At 40.5% G+C, this 21,228-nt stretch overlaps 1 protein-coding gene across 1 annotated transcript in view; it reads right to left on the bottom strand.

Moving 5' to 3' along the window:
* Positions 1 to 11,327: 11,327 nt before the first annotated feature.
* PPM1D (protein phosphatase, Mg2+/Mn2+ dependent 1D) overlaps positions 11,328 to 21,228 on the bottom strand; it is a 34,559-nt gene continuing 24,658 nt past the window's right edge. Inside the window, exons 4-6 of the mRNA XM_008149501.3 lie at positions 16,242 to 16,432; positions 13,763 to 14,008; positions 11,328 to 12,739 (exon numbers count right to left, since the gene is read on the bottom strand). Coding sequence (XP_008147723.1) covers positions 12,182 to 12,739; positions 13,763 to 14,008; positions 16,242 to 16,432 — 995 coding nt within the window. The 3' untranslated portion in view covers positions 11,328 to 12,181. The remainder of the gene's footprint in view (positions 12,740 to 13,762; positions 14,009 to 16,241; positions 16,433 to 21,228) is intronic.

Genomic DNA, 21,228 nt, shown 5'->3' with positions numbered 1-21,228 from the left:
ACTGACTACGGCCGGGCACCGCCCTTAGAGGTCAGCTTCGCCAACCAGCAAGGAGAAAAGAGGCGGACCCGCCTCCTGAAACGACCCAATCCGCTGGGGCGAGAGGAAAAACAAAACAGTATGTAAATTCGGGTAAAACCAAGGTGTCAGGTTCGGTTGCGAACGCCGGCCGGAGGAATTGCGGACATGTGTGTTTTCCGTTGCAGACAGCACCTTCGTGGGTTTGTCAAAAAGCATCACGCCCCAGACTCCAGTGCGCCTCACCTGAGCGTCTCAGGCTGGGAATCCGAGGACCCGGACACTGGTCTGTTTACATAGAATTCTCGCGACAGCTGGTTAGAAGCTCAAAGCACGTGGACATGGCAGCTGCCAATCACTTTTGGTTGGCCACTCATCCATTCCGAACCCGCCTTCTGCCCCGCCCTCGTAGATGTGTTTACCTTCCGGGAAGCTAGGTTGGTAGAGGGTGGTGGGCAGCCCTGGAGCTAAGGAGGTGTTGATCTCAAGGAGGGACGCGGCAAGTAATCGCCTCAATTTAATCTAGGTTTATGGACCACACCTGATTCCTCCCTTCCCTCCTTCTGCCTCCCGTAAGGAAGATATCAAAATCTCGCCGGTGTTGTTTCGTTGGTTACGTTTCTGTGTAATAATGAATAATAATTATAGCATTTATTGACTTATTGAACAAACGCTCAGTAAACACAAAGGCTCCAAGAAGGAAGTGAATTTTGAATAAGAACGAGGAAAATACTATGGTTTAAGCAAAGTGAACTAGTATAGAAAACTAGTTAGGAGAGGTAAGCAATGGCCAGACGGACTATGGTTTTGTACAGGATTTATAAGGAGTTTCCATTTTATTTTAGAGTGAGAATCAATTCGAGGACTTTCAGCTAGGCAGTGTCATGATCGTATTTACATTTCTAAAAGATCATTTTACCTACTAAACAGAAAATAAACTTTTGTCAGGGAAGGGACAAGAGAAGCAGTGGATCAAGTATGGAGGCTATTTCAGTAGACCAGGTGGGAGAAGGGGTCTAGAAGTGAAGCAGTAGAGGTGAAAAGTTGTGAATTTCAGAATATTTTGGAAGAGAGAATTGAGAGATCTATATAATGCATTGGATGTGGAATAGAAGGAAAAGAGAGAAGCAAAGAAGATGCCTGTGTTTTGAGCTTGAGCAACCGAGTGATGACATTTACAGATAGGATGAACAGTGGTAAAGTTCCACATTTTGTTTTACATTTCAGATATATTCTATTTCTTCAAATTTATTGTTTATCAGGAGTGACTGAAATGAAAATATAGTAGAGTCCATCATCATCATGGAAATGGCTTTAAGAGAAAATTGGTCAGAGGAATATTACTGTTTCCCATTGTCAACCAGTAAATAGTTGCATTTGGATTTCTTTGACTTGGTTTCATACTTTGTAAACTGTAGAAGGAATATTAAGTGTCTCACAGGATTTTTATAGGAGTAAATAAATTTAAAATTCTTAGAACCAGTTAGAAACTTCTCCAAATTAACTAATTACTAATTAACCAATGAATTAGTTCTAAGTCCTCCATTTTTTTCTCTGCAGAGATGGTGTGATTCTCTCATGAGCCTTCAAATAAAAAATAAAATTTATGGTAACCATTTTTTGAATTTGAGTGCTTACTACATATTGCCAGCTCATGAGTCATATCAAAGTTAGGGGATCTGGGGAAACTTTTCAACAATCTGTTCTGACTGAGCAACCCCAGCTAGCAAATACATTTTCAGCATAAAAGAGTGAGTTCAAGTCAGAGTTCTGTGTTATCCTAGTTACTACAATGTCCACTATAATAAATCACTAATGACTAAAGTTGCCTTTCCTACAGTCCCCAGGGAATTGTCAAGGAACTATCCACACATATGCAAACAAAATGTAAAGGTCACTTTACATTTTATTGTGTATTTGTTTAGATAGGATTGGGATTCCTTTTATTTTTAAATATATTTTTATTGCTTTCAGAGAGGAAGGGAGAGATAGAAACATCAATGATGAGAGGGAATCATTGATTGACTGCCTCCTGCATGTTGGACTGAGCCCGAAAACCAGGCATGTGCCCTTGACCAGAATCGAACCTGAGACCCTTCAGTCCTAAGGCCGATGCTCTACCCACTGAGCCAAACCGCCTAGGGCTGGGATTCCTTTTTTAACCTCAAGCAAACCATTGCCTCACTCTGGCCACCAAAAACACTTGGATAATAATCATATGATTTAAGCAGTGGTGAAATAATCTGATTTCACATAGAACTATGGTGAACATAAATATGTTAACTTTCAGTCAAATAAAAGGGAAAACAGCCCTGACTGGTTTGGCTCAGTGGATGGGGCATCGGCCTGTGGATTGAAGGGTCCCAGGTTCGATTCCAGTCCAGGGCATGTACCTTGGTTTCGGACACATCCCCAGTAGCAGGTGTGCAGGAGGCAGCTGTTCGATGTTTCTCTCTCATAGATTTTTCTAACTATCTCTCTCCCTTCCTCTCTGTAAAAAATAAATAAAATAAAGGAAAGGAAAAACAGATTTTTTGGGGGGTTAGTTAATCCTCACCCAAGGATATTTTCCCATTGATTTTTTTAGAGAGAGGGAAAGATAGAAACATCAGTGTAAGGTAGACATATCGATTGGTTGCCTCCTGCACGATCCCTGACCAGGGCATGGGTCGAGGAGGAAGCTGCAACCAAGGTATGTTCCCCTAACCAGAATCGAACCTGGGACCCTTTGGTCTGCAGGCTGACACTCTATCCACTGAGCCAAACCAGCTAGGGCAAGGAAAAACAGATTTTTTAAAAAGGTGGCTATATAATGTATCATTCTACCAATGAAACCTTGAAATGAGACACTGTTAGGGCCGAAAAAAATAGAATATTGGGGACTAACTATGGTTATGGTAAATATTAATCTTGCTCTGTTAACCATATTGCCTTGTGTTGGTTAAGAAAAGGACATTCTGACCTGGCTGGGAGTTGTAAGCCCCAGGGCCTGAGAGTCAACCTTGGACCAGGGAGTCAACCTTGGATCTGGGAGTCAACCTTGGAATGGGGTCCATTCTCATTCAACAATTGCCTATTATAAAAAGATTAACAGCCCTAGCTGGCTTGGCTCAGTGGATAGAGCGTCAGCCTTCGGACTGAAGGGTCCCAGGTTCAATTCCAGCCAAGGGCACATGCCTGGGTTGCGGGCTTGATCCCCAGTAGGGGGTGTGCAGGCGGCAGCCTATCAATGATTCTCATCATTGATGTTTCTATCTATCTCTCCTCCTCCCTTCCTCTCTGAAATCAATAAAGAAATATATTTAAAAAAAAGATTAACAACCATGTTGCCCAAACAATGGAGTCCCACCCCTGCCTCCTACTTCCCCATACCTGTAATCCCTACTTCCCCGTGTAATCTTTGTCTAACCCTAAATAAGCATCTGGCTTATGGGGGGCTGCAGAACAGATTTTTGTGGATGACCTGCTGCTCTCCCATACTGCTGGCAGTATCAGAATAAATACTCATATATGATTCAACCCTGTCTCTGCTGAATTGGCTCAAGTAGTGACAGGCAGCACAGAACCATTGATTGTCCAGTTACAATACTGCTAATAAATAATTCAACCATTTTTTTAAAAATATATTTTATTGATTTTTTACAGAGAGGAAGGGAGAGAGATAGAGAGTTAGAAACATTGATCAGCTGCCTCCTGCACACCCCCTACTGGGGATGTGCCCGCAACCAACGTACATGCCCTTGACCGGAATCGAACCTGGGACCTTTCAGTCTGCAGGCTGATGCTCTATCCACTGAGCCAAACCGGTTTTGGCAACCATTTTTTTTTAAAAAAAAGGTAAAGGACAGACTGACATACCTCCATGTGGAGGTGGGAGGACAAAGAGAGATAAACCAAAGACTTTATATACTTACTAGAGACCCAGTGCACCAATTTGTGCACGGGTTGGTTCCAACTGGCCTGTCCTGATCGGCCAATTGGACTGGGCTGGCCGAGTGGTGGGGGGGGATATGCTGGAGGTTGGCTGGCTGGCCCAGCCCCCTGGTTGAACTCCTGGTCAAGGGGACAATTTGCATATTAGCCTTTTATTATATAGGATATGCATAGCCCAGGGACAAGGACAAAAAGTTGGTGAAGACCTGTGGGGCGTAGAAAAGGGCTGGGTGGAGGGGATTAAAGGGAGAGAAAATGGGAGACATCTGTAATACTGTCAACAATAATAAATAAATAAATCCTTTAAAAAGGTAAAGGGTGCCCTAGCTCAGTTAGTTGAGTGTCATCCTATGCACTGAGAGGTCATTGGTTCAATTGCCTAGACGGGGCCTGCAGGAAGCAGCCAATCAATGTTTCTCTCTCCCTTCCTCTATCTCTAAAAAAAAAAAAAAAAAGGCAATAAAAACATATCTAGCGCTAGCCGGTTTGGCTCAGTGGATAGAGCATCGGCCTGTAGACTGAGGGGTCCCGGGTTCGATTCTGGTCAGGGGCTTGTACCCTGGTTGCAGGCACATCCCCAGTGGGGGGTGTGCAGGAGGCAGCTGATTGATGTTTCTCCCTCGTCGATGTTTCTAACTCTCTATCCCTCTCCCTTCCTCTCTGTAAAAAATCAATAAAATATATTTTTAAAAAAATAAAACATATCTAAAAAACAAAACAAAAAAAAAAATGGTAAAGGTTAAAGTAGGATTGTCACAGGTAAATTTTGAAGTGCAGTTGCCCTTTGTCTCTCACACATCAATACTACTTTGTAACTGTTCTCTGTTGATGAATGTATCATTCTGTTGTCTATGTAACTAAAATGTAAGCTCTTTAACAGAAGGGATTATTTATTTCATTTTTGTTCTCCATAATGCTCTATTCTCTAACAGGAAAAATTACATGTCAAAACCCAAATATTTATCCTGAAATGTGGAACTGGTATTTATAATTAAATATACCAGAAAGTAAAACTATTGACAAAGACCAAAAATTAGTTTCATCAACTCTTTTAATGATCTCCAGAATATATTTTACCTTCCTCATATATTACCTTCCCCATTTAACCCTGGATAAAAACTGCTTTAAAATCTGAAATATCTTGTGATGACAGAGGAGTTAGCTTTACAGTTGTGAGCACACAAAACAGAGCTTATTCTTGTATTATTATTTATTAATAATTATTATTTTCCCACCCCTGTATTTAATCATCCAAATATTTGGAAGATAATGAAAATAACATTATTAATGTTGTTACCCAAACAAACCTAGTATACAGCTTATGAATGCAATACTAAAAACCCTATATTCTTTCTACCCCTGTCTTGTAATTCACTAATTGGATTCTCAGCTTCCCCTAATCTGCTGTGTATTCCTTCCAGTGTGTTCTTTATTTGTGCTATGTCATTCTTTTTTTTTTTTTTAATTGATTTTTTTACAGAGAGGAAGGGAGAGGGAGAGAGAGTTAGAAACATCGATGAGAAAGAAACATCAGCTGCCTCCTGCACACCCCCTACTGGGGATGTGCCCAAAACCAAGATACATGCCCTTGACCGGAGTTGAACCTGGGACCCTTGAGTCCACAGGCCGACGCTCTATCCACTGAGCCAAACAGGTTAAGGCGCTATGTCATTCTTTATTTCTCTTCTCATAGTTACTATATATTTTCTCATGCTGTTGAGCAACTTTACCATCATTACTCTGAACCAGGCGTCCTCAAACTACGGCCTGCGGGCCACATGCGGGTGTTTTTGCCGTTTTGTTTTTTTACTTCAAAATAAGATTTGTGCAGTGTGCATAGGAATTTGTTCATAGTTTTTTTTAAACTATAGTCCGGCCCTCCAAAGGTCTGAGGGACAGTGAACTGGCCCCCTGTTTAAAAAGTTTGAGGCTTCAAGGGCCCGACAGGATGCATTCTAGGCTTTGTGGATCATACTCTCTCTCTTGCAACTGCTCAACTCTGCGGTTATAGCAGGAAAGCATAGACAATCTGTCAACAAATGAGTGTTGTAAAAGTCATAAAGGGATCTCTAATACTTGAATGCACATGGGTTTCTTTTTTTTTTTTTTAATTTCTTTATTGATTAAGGTGTCACATATTTGTCCTCATCCCCCCATTCCCATCCCACACCCCTCCCCACGGATGCCCCAACCCCCCGTTGAACGTAACCATTGGATAGGCTCATATGCATGCACACAAGTCCTTTGGTTGATCTCTCCCCCCTCCCCCCAACCTCCCTTATCCTCCCTCTGAGGCCCGATAGTCCGATCGATGCCTCCTTGTTTCTGGTTCTGTTCTTGTTCATCAGTCTATGTTGTTCATCATTTCCCCTAGATGAGCGAGATCATGTGTCACTAGAGATATAAGAACTGAATGTGAGACGAGCAATAATAGTTATGCTGACAGGCAAATGAATCAGTCTGTAGTGAGTTTCTTTCTGGACCAACAGTTCTTTAGAGACCCAATTTCAATGTCCACCAGTTCCTTATGTGTACATGTCAGCACTGACCCCTCAGCTCTGGATGGTGGACAAATGGTGGTAACGGAGGTCCGACTCCCTCTGGTTTGGTCTCGGCCGGACCCAGGGGCACGGCTTCACCCGGACTCAGGGGCACGTGGCCTCACCCAGACCCAGGGGCGCGTGGCCTCTCCCAGACCCAGGGGCGCGTGGCCTCTCCCAGACCCAGGGGCGCGTGGCCTCTCCCGGACCCAGGGGCACATGGCCTCACCCGGATCCGGGGGCGCGTGGCCTCTCCCAGACCCATGCACATGGGTTTCTGAATAAAGATTCCTATTTCCCCCTTCAAAAAAATAAAAAGTTTGAGGACCCCTGCTCTGAACTGTGTTTCAGATAAATTTCTTATCTCTATTTCATATCTCTTCTGGAGAATTCTCTTGTTCCTTCATTTGGAGGTTGTTTCTTTGTCTCCTCATTTTGGCTGCCTGCTTGGGTTTGTGACTCTGTATTAGGTAGATCTGCTATGCCTCTCAATCTCTAGTGCGAGACAGTGTCAAACACCGTTTCTGAATGATTAGATCGGGCAGACTCAAAGCTTCCAGAGACCACCTCTGCCTACTTGCCCTCAGGCAATTATTCTGAGCTGTGGGAGAGTTTTTTCAATAGGGTGGGGCAGTTGCTTCTGCCTGGTGGCTAATTGTTATTTTTAGTCTTTTAAGTGGCCTCAGGAACTCCACACCTTGAGGCACATTGTTGTCCAATAGGGTGGGTCAACTGTTTTATCCCCCAAGCAAGGCCATCTGTATAGCAAATGTCTGTGTGGGAAAGATTTCAGCTGCATGAGGGAATGACTCAGCCCAGGAAACTGAGGCATCTGCCTTCTGAGCTCTAACCTGAGCCCCCAAACACACAGCTCCAGTCCACTCTGCCCTCCCTCTACCAGAGCACAAGGTAGGTGGCTCCACAGGGCCCTTTAAGAGGGTGCCTGAATTTCCAGCCATCACTCCCTGGCAGACCCCGCTGCTTCTCACAGCCAGATGTTATGTGAATACCATTCTCAGTTCTGGTGCTCTCTGTTGGGGGCCCAGCTTGGGGATTAGACCTCAGAGTTCTCAATGGCAACTCCCACAGCTGAGGTCTATCTCTAGAACTTCAGTTGCTGTCTGTGGGCACCTGGCCAGCCCTTTCATGCCTCCTCCCCTCCTATCAATCTCTATTCGGTCTCCACTTTTGGTCCTAAGGTATCAGGGTTCTTTCCAGCGAGTCTTCTGTTGATTATTCAGACAGTTTTTATGTATTTTAGTTGTAATTCCAGTTTGTTCCTGGGAACATGTCCATGCAGCATCCACTTACTCTGTCACCATTTTAAATCTCCAAAACCATATTTTCAATTTGAGTTTTGAAATTTTGCTGTTTCATGTTTATTAGTCAGTTGGAAGATGATCTTGAAGGTCTCCTATATTCTTTCTAGATTGTGATGGACTACCTCCAAGATGGCCAATTCATGGCATGTGGTTGCCTCCTGCATTTATCTGTGTGACTAATAAAATGCAGCTGAATTAACATGGTACTTCTGAGGTTAAGTTACAAAAGACATTGTGGTTTCTGTCTTATTCTTTTTTTTTTCTTTTTTAATGTTTTTATTGATTGCAGAGAGTGGAAGGGAGAGGGAGAGAAACAAACATCAATGATGAGAATCATCAATCAGTTGCCTCCTGCATGCTCCCTACTGGGGATTGAGCCCAAAACCTAGGCATGTGCCCTTATCAGGAATTGAACTGTGACCTCCTGGTTCATGGGTCAACTCTCAACCACCATGCTACACCGGCAGGGCTCTACTTTGTTCTTTTTTAAAAATATATTTTAATTGATTTCAGAGAGGAAGGTAGAGGGAGAGAAAGAAACATCACTGATGAGAGAGAATCACTTATTGGCTGCCTCCTGCATGCCTCCTACTGGTGGTCAAGCCTGCAACCCAGGCATGTGCCTTTGATTGGAATCGAACCAGGGACTCTTCAGTCCTCAGGTCGACACTCTTTCCACTGAGCTAAACTGGCAAGGGCTGTTTATTGTTTTAAGCTACTAAATTTTGAGGTATTTTTATGCAGCAATACAGAACTAACACATTTTTTCCATAACTACCATATTTTAATCTTTAAGGAATGAGATAAATAGGTCAAGAACCTGTTCTACAAAATATTGAAAAAGTAAGTTAATGGACATTATTGTGGGAAGCCCTATGAAGGGGCACATATGGCAAGGAACTGAGGCCTCCTACCAACAAATTATCAAACCTGTGGATGGGGTTGTAGAAACCCTGATTTATAGCCACTTGATCAAAAGTATATGTGATTTGTAATTGGTATCTGAAGTGGGTGCAGTCTTGTAAGACTGAGCTCTTAATTTGTGGGTTCTGATAACTCCAGGTAGATACAGAACTGAATTGAATTGTAGGACATCCAGTTGGTGTCTGCAGAAATTAGAGAATTGCTTGGTGTAGGAAAACCCATATATCTTGTGTCAGAGTATTCTGTGAATAAAAGAAGAAATAGTGTTTTCCTTTTAGTGGACATAGTTAAGTAGTGGCAAAGTAAAATATCCACAGACTAGACAGAATCCTATATAATAAAAGGCTAATATGCAAATCAACCGAATGTCAGAACAACCGGTACTATGACACACAGTGACCATCAGGGGGCAGACGCTCAATGCAGGAGCTGCCCCCTGGTGGTCAGTGCGCTCCCACAGGGGTAGGGCTGCTCAGCCAGAAGCCGGGCTCACAGCTGGCGAGCACAGCGGTGGTGGCAGGAGCCTCTCCCACCTCTGCGGCAGCGCTGAGAATGTCCGACTGCCGGCATAAGAGAGCGGGCCTAAGCCATCAGTTGGACATCCCCCAAGGGCTCCCGGACTGCAAGAGGGCACAGTCTGGGTTGAGGGACCCCCCCCCCCCCTCAAGTGCACGAATTTTGTGCATGAGGCTCTGTAATGTTATGCTATGGACACAATCTTCAAAAGATAAGATTAAGCAATAAACACATACTGCAGTCTATGCATAGATTATCAGAGAGAATACACAAAAAAGGGGGGAAATACTGATGGCCTTGGGGACTGAGGTGGGGTTTTTTCATTATGTACCATTTTATACATCATGAATTTTCCGTCATGCAGATTTGTTACATAGGCAAGTAAAATTTAATAAAAATATAAACATTAAAACATTTGTGATTACATAACATCTTCAACTCCTTAAAGAATACGTCTGAACATATCCCAAGGAACACATACAGAAAAGAGCTAATTTTAGCATTTGCATTTATGTGTGTCAAGCCAAAAATGTTTCCAGTATTAGATAACTACTGGTATGGTATATAATTAGACTCTATTGCACTAAAAATGTGATCTATGAAAGAATTAATGCTGTGGCATTTTTGCATTAAAGATTATCCATTACTTTAGTCAAATGGAAATTTTAATTTCATATAGACAGGATTAGATTATTCTCTTTAAATCCACTGGCAAAAATGGTGAAAAGTAGCTAAACGGATTTTCCTTGCTTTTACTATACATTCAGATTTGTTGAATTTCTACATGGACCAGCCAATGTGGTATTACAGATCTAATTTATGGGAAAACACTTCAAAATAAATTGACTTAACAATGTTTCTAAGTTGCTATGTCTCTCCCTTGAAAGATCTGAAAAACAAACTATTATCCAAAAATCCTTTCATTTTTTTTTTTGAGGGATTGAACCCAGAACCTTGGCATATTGGGATGATGCTCTAACCAGCAAGCTATCTGGCCAGGGCCCAAAATACCTTTTTAAAAACTAGTTACAATTAACGTTTTACCCAGACCACTGGTTCTCAATTATTTTTCTTATGGAAACTAGTATGCTTCCAGTTGTGCAGTACCTAGCATATTATAGGTATACTAGGAGCCCAGTGCATGAATTCATGCACCTTGAAAGGAACTGTGGGCCGCAAAGCTGTGGTGGGCACAGGGACAGGTCTCAGCCCATCCTCCGAGCCCCCGTCAGGCCCCTCCCGCTGCCGCCACTCCCATGCACTGATGGTGCCCGCCCCGCTCGCACCCGCTGCCGGCGCAGAGCGATTAGGACCAGCGCCACCAGCAGGTGCAAGCAGCAGCTGCTGCCCTGATTGCCCCTCAAGAGCAGGGGGAGGTGGAGAAGCTCTGAGGGGAAACTGGGGCTGGCAGCAGGCGCGAGCAGGGCCGACGCCAGCAGTAGGTGCAAGCACCTGGCGGGACGGTGGTGCACGGGAGCAAAGAATTTTCAGTAACCACCAGAGGCTAGCCCTGATGACAGTGATAGGCGCCCCGCCTTGGTCTGGTGCTCCTGCTCACCTGCTCCACCATCCCACCGCGGCTGATGCCCACCATGTTTTGTGCTCTGCCACCTGCTGCCGATGCCCGCCATGTTCTGCATGCACCCCCTGGTGGTCAGCACACGTCATAGCGATCGGTTTTTCCATTGTTTCGCTGTTTGGTCTATTTGCATATTAGGGTTTTATATATGTAATCAACTCTTCAATCTTTCAATGAGAGATGTTGTCCTAAATTAATAAATTTTAAAAATTCCTCATTGTAAAACAATTCACCACACTAAAATGACATACTTAGTATTTTAGTATTAGTTCCTTTTAGTTTTTTCTACATTACCAAAGTACAGTTTTATTCACTTTTAATTGCAATGTCATCAAATGTTATAAGCCATAACTGACTTAACCATATTCTTACTATTAAGATATTTAGCCTGTTTCGATGAACAATGCATTTATCTTAAGTTACTCTAAAAGCACGATATGGCACAACAGAAAGTTAATATATATCATTAAAACCAACAATAAAAATCCAGCAATATCACAAACAATTTACTGATTTATTAGCTGAACAAACATATTTCCATATAATCATTGAAACTATATGATATATAAAATAATTTAAGAAATGTTGGGAATTAGCAGCACCATCCATTATTGAAATAGCAAGAGAAACTTCACACATATTTTATGCAAACACTAGAAGAGGGTAACTACTTTAAGACCTAATAATGCCACTGAGTGTCTGAGATAACTGAGAGGGGCATTTTTTTAGGGAAACAAACCTTCTATTCCAAAGGTTTAGTGAATATATCTGATGATTATTTTTTTTAGAAAAATGCTACTGAAATAAAAGATAGTGCATAGTATTTTAATTAGGACAAGAAGACTAAAAGCCAGCTACTTCTGCTTCTATGAAAAATTTAGTTCTGAATTATGAAATTAGAAATAAAAAATAATTTTTAAAAGACAATAGTTGTCTCTAAGAAACATTAAGTGGAACACAGATCACTATGAAAATACGTCACTTTCCAGTTTGCTTAATAATTTACTTTAAAAAGTTGTATAGTTTCATCACAAGTGACTTAATAAGCGTTTTTAAAAGTTTAAAACCTTTAGCCCTGTTGTTATATTTACTGTGTATCAGAGTAAGAGACTGAGTTTGTGTGAAGGATACAAATTTACACACATTTTACAGCAACGTATACCCTAACATCTATAAAATTCACATTTATAATACAAGCAAGTACAAGGCCAGGATTAAACTGTTGAATTCCAAAAAGTCAAACTGTATACCATTTTTATTTTGTCCTTTTTAAAAAAAGTTCAACTTCGGCACCATCTTCAAAAGTCTTATATCCTAAATTTGGAAAAAAGACATTTTTCAGATCCAGTTCAGCAAACACAAACAGTTTTTCGGTGCTGGTGAAGTAAAGGATTTCCAATTTTCTTCTGGCCCCTAAGTCTGCGTCGCATGGTAAGTTTAACAGAGTTCTTTCGCTGTGAGGTTGTGGCGAGGCTTGCAGGCTGAGCACTATTACTTCGACTTAAACCATTTCGTTTATGCTTCTTCATAAGAGGGCCAGAATTGGATTCTTCTAATGTCCTTTTAAAGTTTGCTGGAGGGGTTCTTTCAACTTCTTGGGCTTTCATTTGACCTGAAGTTGACATCTTTAAATTTTTTTGGTCCATGATGGTGTTTGTTGAATTGGTAGGCACCAGGCCAACTGATAGGCTATTATTCAAAGAATCATGTATCCTTAATGTCAGGGCTTTAGTGCAGTTTTCTTCAAGTGGCTCTGTATCTTTTGAGGGTAAGACTGCAGCCTGGACATTCCCTCGAGCTACTTCAGTTGGGACTTCTAAGTAATTCTCTGAGAAGGCATTACTACGAACAAGGGCAGGTATATGGTCCTTAGAGTTCAGCCTTGACCAAGGGTCCTCCTCCATCGACTGAAAAACAAGAAAGTAAACGAAGTAAGAAATCACTTATCCTAGAACTCAGCCTGACCCTTGGGAAGATGAAGGGTTTCATTAGAATAAATGACAAACTTGGCTTTTTCCTATTTTCTATAGTCTAATTTCTGAATATTTAGTAGAGTGGAAAATGTAAAGTGCAACATTAAAGCAACTATGCGATAAGGAAACTCACGTTGTTGCTTTGCACCCTACTGAACATGGCTGGGGCTACTCTCCAAAAAATAAGTGAAGATCATTTAGAAACTCTCATATATTGTTTTTTAGAAGCTTCACGGGTGATTCAGATAATGTACCACTCCTTTAGCTGTACAGCTCTAGATATACATACACTCAGACTATCCTCCCAGCTCCAGACAGATAAGAACATTCTTCCTATCAAACCCAATCTTCCACTATAATAACAACATATACAATCATTGTCTTGCCCTAGCCTGTTTTGCTCAGTGGAAAAGAGTGTCGGCCTGTGGACTGAAGAGTCCCAGGTTCGATTCCGTACAAGGGCATGTACCTCAGTTGCAAGCTCGATCCCTGGCCTTGGTCTGGGCACATGCAGAAGGCAACCAATCGATGTGTCTCTCTCACATCGATGTTTCTCTCTCTGTATCTCTCCAATCCCTTTCACTCTCTCTAAAAAGTCACTGGAAAAATATCCTTGGGTGAGGATTTATGGAATCATTTGTCTTATAGTTTCTCAAGAACAGAATTTAAGCATAAATACTATCTCCCCCCCAAATATGTAACATTTTCTTCAATAGCTTCCTCTCTTCTCAAATAAATTATTAATATAATATATTCTTGCCCTAGCCACTTTGGCTCAGTAGAGCGAGCATCGGCCTGCGGATGGTGCCAAGTTACATGACAAAGATTCATCAGGTTCTTGAGAGTAGTTCAAATCCAAAGTCTTATTATACAAGAATTCTGAAAACTATTTTCAAGTAACACTAACTAAAGAAACTCTACCTATTAAAACAACTTAAATACTATAGAACTATATACCTTGACTGGTGGTGTAGAACTTGGAGAAGGAGTCCGCAGGCTGGTTTCTTGACTATTATAGGAAGGGCTATCAGTTAGGTTTAGATAGAGCTCATCATCATTGGTGAAATTTCCTTGACTACCCACTCCTGGAGAGATGCAGATTACGATGGCACTGGTATTATCTGCTCGAAGCATCCGCTGCCTCCAGCGGCCTAGTGCTCGATTCACAAGCATTTTGGCACAAGATTGTCCATGCTCACCACCCTATATTTAAAAGAAGGAGACGGAAGTCAACCACTCAAATTTAGTCACCACTACACATGTATCAAATTAAAAATTTGATGTTCAATATGACCTAAGTTAAATTTTCAAAATTTCAAACATTATCCATAGATCCTAAAACTATGTCAAAATCGTACTATCTAAATTTTCAAAAAATAATAAAATAAGGCTTATTCTGTATTTAGATTTCACCTGTATTTTTATCTTTTTGGTAGCAAGAAATGTGTCTTCACTGTAACACTAGTTACAGCTATTAAAGTTACATATAGTTAAGACAAAGTTATATAGAAGTTATCTAAAAAGCAAAGTAAACATCAAGTTATTATAAACAACTCACAAATTATTATAATCAAGAATGGCAACAAAAAAAACCACCTCATTGCAAAGGGCCAATTTCCTCCTAAAATAAGAGCTTCTGAAAATCAAAGAGAATGACCCAAAATAAAAATTGTCAAAGGATATGAACAAATCCAGAGACGGAAATATAAATGACCCTTAAACATATATTTTTAAATGGTCAGTGTCATTCATAGGAGAAAAAAAGCAACACAATAAGTTGTTATGGTATAGAGATCAAATACAAATCAACAGAGTAAAAAAAACTTAAATGACCTCATATTATGCAAATAAATGTAGTTTGGAAGAAAACTTTCAGCATCATACATGGATTCAATCATTGCTAAGTTTCAGAGAACAGAAATGAAAATGATGTGCTCCAGAAAATAGGACTACATGTCTTACGAAGTACCCCTAGAAATAAGTGAATTATGAAAATGAGTGGAATTGGTTGAAAAAGAAATATATCATGAACTATAAATGGAAAAATACTTTAATGTTATTTTATGTAACCTATTAAAATATTAACATACTCTAAGTACATATTAATGTATTATAATATAATGTATACTATATGATGTACTATCTAGTACTTTAAGCATTGCATATAAAAAAATATATTATCTATAATATACTATAAGACATTTGGTTGTCATCTGTATCCCTAAAGTGTATATATTCAAACTGGATAAATAACTGGGTTGTGTTTTTTTATCCTTTCCTTGAAAAAAAAAAAAAAATAGGGAAACGTCTTTACTTGGTGTTGTCTGATCTTAAGCATATTACAGTATTTCAACACATTAATAATGTCAAACTGCAAATAACTCTTCTCAGCTGCTTTGTTTAAAACCTTAATTAGCCTGGCCAGTGTTGCTCAGTGGTTGAATATCAACCTATGAACCAGGAGGTCACAGTTAAGATTCCCAGTTGGGGCACATACCCAGGTTTCGGGCTCGATCCCCAGGAGGGTGCGTGTAGGAGGCAGCTGATCAATGATTCTCTCTCATCATTTATATTTCTATCTATCTCTCTCTTCCTCTCTGAAATCAATAAAAATGTATTTAAAAAATAAATAAAATCTTATTATCTTGCATCCCCAAAATAAGTATCATTTTGTAATGATTTTTTAAATACTGCCTTTGTTTCTCAATTTCTCATATGAAAAAACATGCACCTCACAAATGACAAAAGGCAGCATTAATTTCTCATTCATGAATCTAACACATTCTCCAGTACATGTTTCATCACTGCCCAAACAGTAGCTCACCGAGAACTCCTTTACCTTTCACTTTTTCAGTGTGCCTCTGTATTTCCCACCCAAACAAAGCTCCATGAAAACAAAATCTGTATAAGCCAATTCCACTACTTACTTAAATTTTTCCCTCAGCTCACTGTTTCAGCTGATTATTTGAGCCCCCTAATATTGTGTCCTTTTTTATTTTATTTTTAAAATATTTTTAAATTGACTTCAGTGAGAGGAGAGGAGAGGGAGAGAGGGTTTGTTAGGGGGAAGCACTGGTGAAAATGTTCTGGGATTAAATAGTGGTGATGGTTACACAACTGAGAATGTACTAACAATCACTAAATTATACGCTTTAAAAGGGTAAATAAATGTTAGGGTGTAAAATATATCTCGATTAAAAAAGAATTGGTGAGGTTTCAAAAGTCATTACGTTGAGGGCTATTCATAATAAAGTCAGTGGTTATGTCTTTTGTTACCTAGTTTTATATATTTCCTGGCTTGTCCCACTAATGAGCTGCAAAAGCTATGTTTTGCTTACTTCTAAAGCCAGGCCAATGCAAATATCTACTTAAGGTAAACAAAAAGCACCAGAACAATGAATACACAATAATATCAAATTCCTGAGTCACTTCTCACCATCATGTATTTTTTCTCCTCTTGGTCCTGGCACATTGAGATGGCATCTTGAGGTGGAATCATATTCCAAAGTCCATCACTCCCCAAGATAATATACTTGTGCTTCTGGGGATCAAGAGTGTGAACACTTGTGTCTGGTTCAGGTGACACTACAAATTCACCACTGAAGAAATCATAGCTCCACAAATCACCTGAGAGCAGAAGAAGCAAGAAATATTATTTCCAAAATAGTAGTATCACATCAACAGATTAAAGGAGAAAATGTACATGTTCGTTTCAATAGGCGCAGAAAAGTGATAACATTCAAAATCCATTCATGATACCTTAAAAAAGCTTCCTAGCAAAATAGAGATTTATGGTAACTCCCTTAACCTGATAAAAATATGCCTTCTACCACCACTTCTATTCCAACATTATACTGGAGATCCTTTCCAGCACAGTAAGATGATAAAAATAAATCAGATATATAAATCAGGAAGGAGAAAATAAAACTATCATTATTTGCAGATAATTTTATTTCTACATGGGAAACAAAAAAGAAATTAGATAAATTATCAGAATAGATACATTTAGCAAAGTTGTTAAATACAAACCCTATATATAAAAGTCAACTGTAGCCCTGGCCAGTTTCCTCAGTGGTTAGAGCGTCGGCCCATGGACCAAAGGGTCACAGATTCGATTCCTGGTCCAGGCATGTACCTCGGTTGCAGGTTCGATCCCAGGCCCCCTCGGGGGGGTGGGGGGGTGGGGGGAGGCAACCAGTCGATGTCTCTCCCCTCCTTCCCTCTCCCTTCCACTCTCTCTCTAAAGATCAATGGAAAAAATATCCTTGGGTGAGGATTTTTTTAAAAAGTCAATTGTGTATTTCTACACAATAGCAAGAAATAGAAAATAGAAAATTTTAAACAATTCCATTTACAACAGTGAAACAAATGTAAAGTAGTTAGAAATAAACTTAACAAAAGGTATGATAGTCTTTTATGGACAAAACTCTACAATTAGATTCCTTTTAGAAATGGGGAAATAAACTATATTCATAGACAGGAAGACTTGATATTATAAAGATGTTAATTCTTCCAAAAATAGCTTATAACTGTCATTCCCGTACATACTTAAAGGAGGGCCCTTGGGCACTGTGGCAGATATTGTTGGTTGCTTGCTCAATGGTCATTTCCCTTTCGTCCTCAGTAGGGACACTGGGGGAACACCAGAGGAGAAAGGCCTTCTGATTTCAGTATGTTCTCTGCTTACTCCTGTGACACATGGCAGCCAGCCAGTGTGCAGGACACCCAGTTGTCGGTACCCCTAGTGAATTTCAGCACCCCACCCCCTCTGTGAGTAGCTTTCCATGGAGAGCTTTCCAGCAACTGTTGCCTCACCTAATCCATTCTCAAAACTGCAACCAAAACTATCTCTTTAAAACACAAATTTAAAATAGATGGGGTGATGGCTGCACAGCAATGTAAATGTACTTAATACCACTAAACTGCACATTCAAAATTGTTAAGACAGTAAATTTTTTATATGTATTTTGCTATAATTTTAAAAACACAAAAATCTAGTTATATATTTCCCACTCCAACTCTGCAGTAGTTTACTCTTGTTCTTAAGATATCCAGACTATAAAAATACATTATTTTCTCATTTTATCCATGCCTCTTATTCCCATATCTCTGTTCCAGCCACCCTGGCCTTCATTAGAGTCCCTTTTATATTCACCATAATTCCCATATCACAGAGCTGTTCACAAATTCCACTCCTATGCCTAGAACACACTTTCTTCCTCTTTAAAAAAATATACATATTTACTAGTAATTGATTTCAGAGAGGAAAGGAGAGAGAGAAACATCAATAACGAGAGAGAATCACTGATCGGCTGCCTACTGCAAGCCCTCCACTGGGGATCCAGCCAGCAACCTGGGCATATACCCTGACCTGGAATCGAACCGTGACCTCCTAGTTCATATTCATAGGTTGACACTCAACCACTAAGCAACACTAACAGGGCTCTTCTACTCTAAATTTCTAGTAATTATTTTTTTATTTTATTGATTTTTTACAGAGAGGAAGGGAGAGGGACAGAGAGCTAGAAACATCAATGAGAGAGAAACATCCACCAGCCGCCTCCTGCACACCCCCCTTTGGGGATGTGCCCGAAATCCATGTACATGCCCTTGACCAGAATCGAACCTGGGACCCTTCAGTCCGCAGACTGACGCTCTATTCACTGAGCCAAACCGGTTTCGGCTCTAGTAATTCTTTAGGCCTCAACTCAAACTTCATTCCTCTGACATCTCCAGTTATGTAAATACCCCTGTTTTAAATTTTCTTTAGCACATATGCAAGCACTTCTTTTTATACAAGCACTTGTTATAATTTTAAGTTCTTTTTGTGATCATTTGATGAATGCCTCTACCCTTCTCTAAACTGTGAGCTTCCATGAGGGCAAAGACTATGTACTTGGTACATATTGCCCTTAATAATCTATAATAGTGTCAACAACTAAATAAATAAATAAATAAATGGCCTTCACTGGTTTGGCTTAGTGGATAGAGCATCGGTTTGGGATGAAAGGTTCTGGGTTCGATTCTAGTCAAGGGCACATGCCCAGGTTGCGGGCTCGATCCCGAGTAGGGGGCATGCAGGAGTCAGCCAATCGATGACTCTTTCTCATCATTGATGTTTCTATCTCTCTCTCTCCCCTCTCCCTTCCTCTCTGAAATCAATATATTTTTTTAAAAAAGAATAAATGATTTGCGAGACTGATATGCAATTCCATCAGGCAGCCACTAGGAGGCACCTTTGCTTCATTTGTATTCAATTATGTTCCTCATCAGTGCTAAAATGGTACCCATTTTTGTAAGTTTTCTTCCACTACAGAAAATAGCCATAAGTCATAATAATGGTGCTAAATACTATCATTTAATTTACCATAAACCAATAGTATTATCATGCAACAAGTTAAAGAAAACTAAAATTTCTTTCTTAAAAAATGTTCAGAATAAGGACTGAAAAAGTAATGTAACAAATCATTTTTAGCTTAAATATTCAAATGTAAAGGGTATTATTATTTTTTAGAAGAAAATGTGATAGAAAGTAAAATCAAGAGAAAAAACAGAAGCCATTTTTTCATAACTAAAACAATTCCATCTCTCTTATACAAGTCTTTTTATATAAAGATTTATTCATTTCCATGAATTTATTTACAAAGTTATGTTCAAACTAGAGGCCCAGTGCACAGATTCCTGCCTGGTGGGGTCCAGCTGGCCTGGCCCCAATTGGGGCAGATCAGGGCCAGGCCTGTCCAAAGGAGGAGACAGCGGGAGGTTGGCCGGCCAGCCCGCCCCTATCGGGGCCCAATCAGAGCCAGGTCGGGTGCGGGTAGGGGCCGCGGGCGATTGGCCAGTGGCCAACCTCCTACAGCCCCTCCCCCCATGCCCCCTACCGGGGGGAGGGGCTGTGGGCCAATTGTGGTGGGGGGGCCCATCAGGGGCAGGGAGGCTGGGGGGGGAGGGGCTGCAGGAGGTTGGCTGGCCAATAGGGGTGGGGAGTGCGATCAGGGGCAGGGCCAGCTTGGGGGAGGGGCCATGGGAGGTTGGCTGGCTGGCCCCACCCCCCACTCGGCCATTTTTGCTGGCTGCAGTGGGCGTCATAGTGACCGGTCATTCAGGCGTTACAGTCGCTTGCTTTTTACATAGAATATAGATGTTGTAGGACATTGCTATAGCAATTACCATTTACTAGTACCTCCTACGTGAAGTTTTCACTGTTCTAGTAGATCTTTCCTATCAACTGTATTATTCTTTCCCTTTTTAAAACAGCAGCAGCAAATCCTCTCTTGACCCTATACTTTCTGCTTCAGCTAAAGCCTCATTTCTCTCCTTTCTTTCATAATAAAATAACTAGGAAGAGTGTCTAAAATACACAGCAATGTAAATATACTTAATACCACTAAACTGCACATTCAAAATTGTTAAGACAGTAAATTTACCATTTACTAAATTTGATGTTGCTATATCAAATTTTCCTCCTCTTGCTCTTTATTGAACCAACTCCAATAATGATTAGAGTCTTACTATCCTACCAAAAGATAGTTTGTCAAAATCACCAAGGACCTCCACATTGCTACTAAACCCAATGGTCACTTCTCAGTCTCCCCTTACCTGAACTATCAACAGTATTTGAAATACTGACATACAACAGGTAAAACTGACATATAACAAAATATCTTCTTGAGCTCGCCAGTGTGGCTTAAGTGGTTGAACATCGAACCATGTACCAAGAGGTCGCCAGTTTGATTCCCAGTCAGGGCATATGCCCAGGTTGCAGGCTCGATCCCCGCTGGGGGCCGTGCAAGAGGCAGCCAACCAATGTATGTTTGTTTGTTTGTTTCTTTCTTTCTTTGTCTCTCTCTCTCTCTCTCTCCTCTCTAAAATCAATAAAAACGTATTTTTAAAAAATACCTTCTTGAAACACTTTCTTACTTGGCTTTCAGGACATGCTCTCCTGAATTTCCTTCTATTTTACTTGGAGCTCTTTCTCAATCTTGTTTTGCCTTGTTACTCCTTTCATATCCCCAACTCTTAACAGTGATAGTATCTCAGGGTTCAGTCACTGGTTCTTTCCAGTGTAGTTTCTAGCTACACTCAATCTCTTGATGACCTCATTAAACCACAGGCCTTTGAACATCATTATCTCTATGCTCTGGCTCCAGCCTAAACCTTACCTACAGTCAATTCCATAACCAGAAGCCAACTGGACATCACATCTGTTAAAGCACTGAATCCCTCAAAACTGATGATCCAGTCTTTGCTATCAGTTAATGGCAACTTCCACCTTTCAAACTGCTCAGTTAAGGGGAAAAAATCCTAAGTCACTCCAATAATTTCAATATAAAAATTTTAAAGACCTAAGTAATAAGGTCATTTTCATTTATTGTTCCTTCTGCCTAAATTATCTTGCCCGAGACACCCCCAGGTCTTAATGC

This window comes from Eptesicus fuscus, chromosome 20, assembly GCF_027574615.1.
Source record: "Eptesicus fuscus isolate TK198812 chromosome 20, DD_ASM_mEF_20220401, whole genome shotgun sequence".
Lineage (NCBI taxonomy): Eukaryota > Metazoa > Chordata > Mammalia > Chiroptera > Vespertilionidae > Eptesicus > Eptesicus fuscus.
This window is presented reverse-complemented; position numbering and strand designations above follow the sequence as displayed.